Raw genomic sequence first — 7,181 nt, 5'->3', positions numbered from 1 at the left:
GGGGAAAATGATCATGCTCTCACCACAATAAAAGCTACTTTGATCCACTTTCAAAACAATACATCAATCTCACCTGCAACTCTCATCACACAATGGACAGAACTAAATATATTGAACAAACCAGCCCGTAACTGTCCCTCTCTCTCTCTGTTCAGCCCTTGTCAAAGTAACACCTCCTCAGTCATCTTCTATGATGTCTGAAAGGATGTAGGTCTTCTTCCACAATTTAGGGCCTCATCAGCTGGAGGCATTCTGCAGCTGTAAGAACAAGGCTTCCTCCTGACACAGGGTTGACGCAGAAAAGGCTCTAAGTATGGAGACAATTTGATCCAGACAACTGAGGAGACAGAGAGAGAAAGAGGTATGCCTCTCTATGCACAGCAGACAGGGCAGGAGGCACAAAGGCAGCCTCGCTTGCAGCTCAGGGCTGCAGGGACAGTAAGGACGTGTCTGCTTTGCAGCTCAAGAATGGAGGGCACTGGAGAACAGGGTGCCAAAGAAAGTCCTGGCCTCATTCTCCTGGCAGACTCCCAGAGCCTCTGAGATTGAGTGCTGTTCATGGGAGTCGGTCTCTTACGTAAGCCTCCACTCCCCTGATTGAACAACTGAAACAGTCCATGGCTGATGGCTGCAGAGGCTTGTCTTGCTTGTTGTTCTCTATCTTTTCCACTGCAGTCTTCTCATGGTATCCAGCCCATCAACACAGCATGTCCACAGCTTCAAACCACAAGGGACATCCTTGTAGGGCAATCATTCTGAGAGTTAAAAAGATAAGAGAAATGTCAACAGGAAAGCACCTGTGCAATGGACAGAGAGACATAGCTTTGACACAGACACAAGCAAACAGCAACAGCTTTGTCCACTTATACCCCTTTTCTCTCTCACACAAGCCACTTACGGTTACACCTAACAGTCAAGCTGCTCTAGCAACACGGTCTCCCTCATGGAGCAGACTTCAGCCAACTCCCCTTCTCCAACAGCCATGAACTCATCAGTCCTCACTAACCTGGACTGTAGCAGGATGCTCTGCACTTGCTGGCATCCTGTGTGAGGAATGCTTTTGGCATGCATGGACCCTACACAAGCCCACGGGCATGCACCCACAGAAGTTTGTCATCTCACCCTTTTCAGATAGACAAGGTCTTTTACACCATACTTTGCTACTAGTCCTGTCCCAGTCCAGAAGAACAGAGCCTCTCAACCCTTCCTTAACAAGCATCAAGGCCAAAGTAATGCCCTGTAATTTCTGTAAGCCCTGGGTAAATTCCCCTCCCTACCATGATCCTCCTAAATCCTAGATAAACTCCCACTGTCTCAGATCACCAGGCCACAGATGCCAAAAACTTCTCTCACCTCCCCAGTCCCAAGCACGCCTGTCTTTCCCATCCATCATGAAGTCCCGTGTAGGAGCTACCTCCCCTTCTGGCTTCCTACACCCGCAGTGACGCCCCTCTCACCTGGGGTTCCCCACACTCAGACTCAAGGCTCTACCCTACTGGAGAGCCCCCTTGCTCACAAACCCTGGTTGGTAACCCCTGCCCAGTGGCTCCTTGCTCAGCCTATTTGGATCAGGAGCACCAGACACAGCCTCACCGTTTTCTTGGGGTCCTTCTTCCTCTTCTTGTCAGAGGCGCTGAGGTAGGCCTGCTCCCTGGCCCTGTACGAAGGGCCTCGGCTCAGCTCCCTCTCGCTGTACGGGGGCAGGGTGTCCTCCCCCTCCTCCTGCTGAGGCGGTGATGGCGGCTGCGACTGCTGCTGCGACTTCTCGGCTCTGTAGGTCGAGGGTGGTGACCAGGCATAATACGTTCCCCCTCCTCTCTGGCTGGGCTGTGAGCTCAGCTTTGAGGGGGTTTCACTGCGGTCACCACTCTCATCGTAGCTCCGGGATTTCCTCTCCAGGACACTGCTGAGGTAGGAGTGATCGTACTTCTGGCTGCCTCCAGGCGTCCGGTTCACCAGCCTGGGCAGGTGCTTCTCCTCGTGGGCCCGTCTCCGGGGTGGGCTGTATGACCAGCCCCGGTCCGAGTCCGTCAGCGGCTCCCGGTTCCCTCTGCCACGCTTGGTGTAGTACTCCTCCATGGAGCTATCCTGGTGGGGCAGCCCCCCGCTGCGACCGCCGTGCGACTCGGACCGCTCAAAACGCCGAGTTTCCTGGCTGTCGGCCCGCCGGGCCCGCTGGCTGTAGGACTCGGCAAAGGCTGCCAGCTCATCCATAGAGACGGCCGGCACCCCCACAGAGAAACTCTTACGGGACAACATCTCGGACTTGGACCTCTGCTGGCTGGAGGAGGGAAGACGTAGTGTTAGAGGGCAGGATTCAGCTGCACTCATCCCCTCGGCTGCCTTCACAGACAACGGAGGGAAATGTGCGCTCCTGGGGCACGAATCACTCAACCTGTTTTCACCATCTTCTGTAGGAGGAGTTGTACTACATCCTCTAAATCCCTGCTTCCCTCTGCTGACTTTCAAGGTAGCTTGGTGCAGAGAGCTCGGACTCTACGTGTCTCATGTTTCCCCAGAGTACACCCCCCCTTGTTCTCTAGCATGCAGGGCTGGACTTAGAATCACAGAATTGTTAAGGTTGGAAAAAATGTTTAAGACCATCAAGTCCAACCACTAACCTCTCTCTACCAAGTCCACTGCTAAACCATGTCCCTAAGCACTGTATCTGCAAGGCTTCTACACATGTCCAGGGGTGGTGATTCAGCCACTTCCCTGGGTAGTCTGTTCCAGTACTTGATAACCTCGTCAGTGAAGAAACTTTTCCCAATATCCAACCTCAGCCTTCCCTAGTGCAACTTAAGGCCATTTCCTCTTGTCCTGTCGCTTGTTACTTGGCAGAAGAGACCAGCACTCACCTCTCTCACCTCTTTACAACCTCCCTTCAGGTAGTTGTGGAGAGCAAGAACATCTCCCCTGAGCCTCCTTTTCTTAACACTAAATAGCCCCAGTTCCCTCAATTGCTCCTCATAAGACTTGTGCTCCAGACCTGTCACCAGCTTCACTGCCCTTCTCTGGACCCACTCCAGCACCAAAATGTCTTTCTTCTAGTGAGTGACTCAAAACTGAATGCAGTACTTGAGGTCTGGCCTCACCAGTGCTGAGTACAGGGGGACGGATCACTTCCCTACTCCTGCTGGACACACATTTCTGACACAAGCCAGGATGCCGTTGGCCTTCTTGGCCACCTGGGCACACTGCTGGTTCTTATTTAGCCAGTTGTCGATCAGCACCCCCAGGCTCCTCTCTGCCAAGCAGCTTTCCAGACACTCTTCCCATGCAGAGTTACCTGGGGCCCAAGTGCAGCACCTGGCACTTGCCCTTGTTGAACCTCATACCATTGGCCTTAGCCCATCGATCCAGCCTGTCCAGGTCCCTCTGTAGAGCCTTCCTACCCTCAGGCAGATCAAAACTTCCATCCAACTTGGTGTCATCTGCAAACCTACTGAAGGTGCACTTCTATCTTCTCATAAAGATCATTGATAAAGATGTTAAACAGAATGCAGCCTCATAGTGAACCCCAGAGAACACCACTTGTGTCTGGCTGCCAGTTGGATTTAACTCCATTCACCACTCTCTGGGCCCAGCCATCCAGCCAGTGTTTTTCCCAGCAGTGTTTACACCTGTCCAAGCGATGCAGCCAGTTTTTTCATGAGAGTGCCTCTTGCACTCTCACTGAAGCAAGACTTGATTCTCCTTGGCCCCAAAACTTGTAGGTGTACGTCCTGCTGGGAAAACCCCAAGAATCCAGCTACAGAAGCTCACAGCAGGGCAATTTTGAAGTGGGTCTAAAGAGAGTGAGCTGACACAATAGCCCAGTAGTGAAGGAAGGAAATCCCTGCCATTATTTTCAGGAGATTTGCCTGCTGGTACCTGAGGGAAAGACGTGGTACCTCCCTTCAAGGCACTGGAATGCCAGTCCTTTAGGCCTGGAGTACAGGTCTCACTGCACCAAAGCACCAGGATGTGACTCCCAATAAGGTGCACCACCGCCACCACCACTGGGAATTGCTGGAGGGATCAGATACAAATCTCAAGGGAGCACCTTAGGAAGGGTGGCCTGGTTTACTACTGATCTCACTTGTACATCCCACCTAGAATGGGGCTGGTATCTAGCTTTGGCCAGCTGTGCAGGCTTCAGCAGGCTTGTGGAAACGAGATGAATTCCAACCTCATCTAATGACATCTCCAGATTTCCTGTTTCTTTCTAACCTCTCTGTCCTGCTAAGCAGAACCAGAGCAGCAGAAAATGAGGAAGACCCAGCAGTCCATCGGTCCCATCTCCTTTCTTTACTCCTTTGCAGGTATAGCACTCCTCACCTGTGCCGGAAGCTGTCCCGCTCGTCCCTGTAGTCGGAGACAGCCTGTGACCTCGCCGTGCTGCCCCCGCCCAGCACTCCTGCCCAGTACTCAGCGTCACCATCCAGCTCCCCTGCGGGAGGCAGAGGCTTCCTCCGCACCTGGCGGTAGGGCTGCCGGAAGCTCACGTCGTCCTCGTGTAAAGAGCTGAGTTCAGAGATGGTGTTGTTATCTGCAGGGGAGGGTGCAGAGAAGAAATGAGACAGGCAGCACCTGACAGCATGGGTGAGAGGGGAGGACAGGCAGGCTGCGGTGAGCCCGGCCACAGCTTTTTCAGAAAGAAGCTCAGCTTCCCTCTGTAAGAAAAAAATCAAAATGGAATCTAAGGGCCTTCTCCAAAGCCTTCACCGATCCTGCCCAAGACTCCTGGGGCTCAGTTTGGACATAGAGATGCTGTTAGACCTACAGGTCTTCTGAAATGGTACCTGGCAGCCAGGCGGGATATCCTAATTTCTGATACCACAAATGGCATCAGACACCTGTGTTCCACATAACTGAGTTCAGCCTTCATACAGAAACGCCCCCACAGCCCTGTTTCAGTAACATATGTGAGGTCTCCACCCCCACGAGGTGTGCACGGAGCTTGGTGGAACATCCATCACAGCAGCTGTGCCAACTCCCTCTTTCCTGGTGTGAGACAGGCTGGCTCTGGATTTGGCCTAACTTGCCCAGTAAAACAAAAACAACCCCCTCAAAAAAAGATTAAGAAAGAAGACACCATCTGAATCACTGTCAGTCTCTACTCCATCAAGCACACTGACATCTGGAGGCCTGACATACCAATGTGGAGAGGTCTTTTTATAGTAAATCTTGTGGGTGGAGAAGACAGTGTGTTCAGCAACGACTGTTTTAGAAGTATATATAATTTGTTAGTTATGCCTAATCTGTACAGAGCTTTGATGTAGTGTCATTCCCTAGAGCCCTTACCTTCACTGATTTGCAGGATCTCACGCATCTGCTTTAAATGAGCCTCTACCAGTGCCTGACATTGGTTAGCTCTGCATGAGTCAGATGCTGCCCAGAGGAACTGAGACACAGCCTGCTGCTGTCCTCCACACAGAACAGCTAGAGGACAACGAGCAGCACAGCAAGCCCTCCTCATGTACACGCTGCCCTGCCACTGCACCTCTGCCTCCTCATGTGGAAAGATCCTCACCTGGGCTTGTATTCTGACACTCATCAAGTGCAGCCTCAACCTTTATTTTGGGAAATAAAGCTTGCAAGAGGCTGTAGGAAGACAGTGAGGAGTTTCACACAGAAGCTCCATTCCGAGTTTGCATCATGTCCCTGTTCACCGCCCTCCTTCCCTTCACCTGTAGTTCTCTGACTGCCAAGGCATCAATACTGATGTGTGTACCACCTCTGATCTTATGTGGACCACTATCACAAAATCCGATGATTCCCTCGTTTCTTGTATCTTTCTTGTAGTCCCTGCAAGGCCACTGCCACTCCAAACTACCTTTTTGTATCTTTCAAACCACATGTGCTCATTACTGCCCACAGAGAAATGAAGTCCAGCTTTCAGTAAAATCATCCCTCTCCTATTTTGCCACACTGGGAATTTACAGCCACCACACTATAAGACATAGAAATTGTGAAGACAATATCCCAACTATTATCACACCACAGGCTCTACAAGGCATGAGTATGGACTTAACTTTTCAGATGCTGCTGATCCAGAAGTTTCACTATCCAAGTGGACAATTTTTATGAGCATGAGTATCCCTTACCTTGTTTGCTCTAATTAAGAATGGTGAGCAGAGGATCTTTAAAATCAGAACATAACTGTAGATACCTAAAATCTAGACTTTATCTGCATCAAGTATCATAACCTGGACATCATATGCTAGAGGCTGGATTTAAGGCAAAATCAGTTAACTTGTTACTATGAATTTTCAGTCTTTTTCAGGCCAACAGGAAGAAGAAAAAAATCCCAATCAAACAGAAGAATCAAACCATGCTTGTTCCTCACATCGTTCCCGCATCCTTCTAGCTGGGTCAAACTGGGCCAGTTCTTTCTCAACATAGTACAGCACCTTCATAGAGTCCCTTTCCTTGTCCGTCTGGATCCTGTACCCTTTGCGCACCGCTATGGAGAAAAGAAAAACATTAGAAGAAAACAAATTTAAGTCCAAGAAGACTTTCCAACAATATTGCATCTATAGTTGAGCTCACATCTGCAGGCAGGTAGGCTGTGTCTTCCAAAACAGAGTGACTCAGTCCTTGCTTCATAAGAAATTTGTCTATAACATGGGTTGTGAAGCTGTGAGCAGCTGCATCATTTATAAAGTTTGCAGTAAAAGAAAAGTTTGCAGACAGCAAAAACTGTCTGGAAATGCCCAGTCTGTACAACCAAATGCATTAAGTGCTGTCGCCACAGAGTGATTCCACCTACCAAAACGCATGGTGGAGAGAAAAGTAGCACTCATTTGCCCTTCCTCAGGACTACAGAAAGAATTTGTCATGGTATGGGAGAAGCAGTTCTAGATCAGTCTTCCTCTGTGTAGCAGGGCCCATAAGGTCCCAGTCTACAAGGGAGGTGGGTGGCTGAACATTTGGGAACTGTCACTTTGCAGGACCACTCCACCCTCCCCATCCCTATGAATTCTGCTCACATAGAGTGAAAAGCATGTGGTAAGAGAGGCTCCAGAGAATACAGAAGGAAACACAGAAAGTCCCACAAAGCACATCACACTGAGATTTATACTGAATCCAGTGATGGGGCCAAGCAGGCCACTGGGTTAACTGTGAAACTGCCTGCTCTGGCATTCTTTATGTGCTTTATTTTACAGAAAAGGCGTCTCACACATACATTGAATGCT

General features: G+C 50.2%; 1 protein-coding gene across 1 annotated transcript; it reads right to left on the bottom strand.

Annotated features, from left to right (window-relative positions):
* Nucleotides 1-719: 719 nt before the first annotated feature.
* On the bottom strand, nt 720-6,448 carry ILDR2 (immunoglobulin-like domain containing receptor 2; the record flags this gene model as incomplete). The annotated part of the gene is made up of 4 exons (XM_008943396.1): nt 720-755; nt 1,594-2,281; nt 4,321-4,531; nt 6,332-6,448. Coding segments are annotated over 4 exons (1,052 nt in total), but the record flags the coding sequence as incomplete, so codon positions are not given.
* Nucleotides 6,449-7,181: the final 733 nt, after the last annotated feature.

The sequence above is a fragment of the Merops nubicus genome, unplaced genomic scaffold (genome assembly GCF_000691845.1).
Source record: "Merops nubicus isolate BGI_N331 unplaced genomic scaffold, ASM69184v1 scaffold10577, whole genome shotgun sequence".
Taxonomy (NCBI): Eukaryota; Metazoa; Chordata; class Aves; order Coraciiformes; family Meropidae; genus Merops; species Merops nubicus.
Note: the sequence above shows the minus strand (reverse complement) of the source record. Positions and strands in the feature narration are given on the sequence as shown.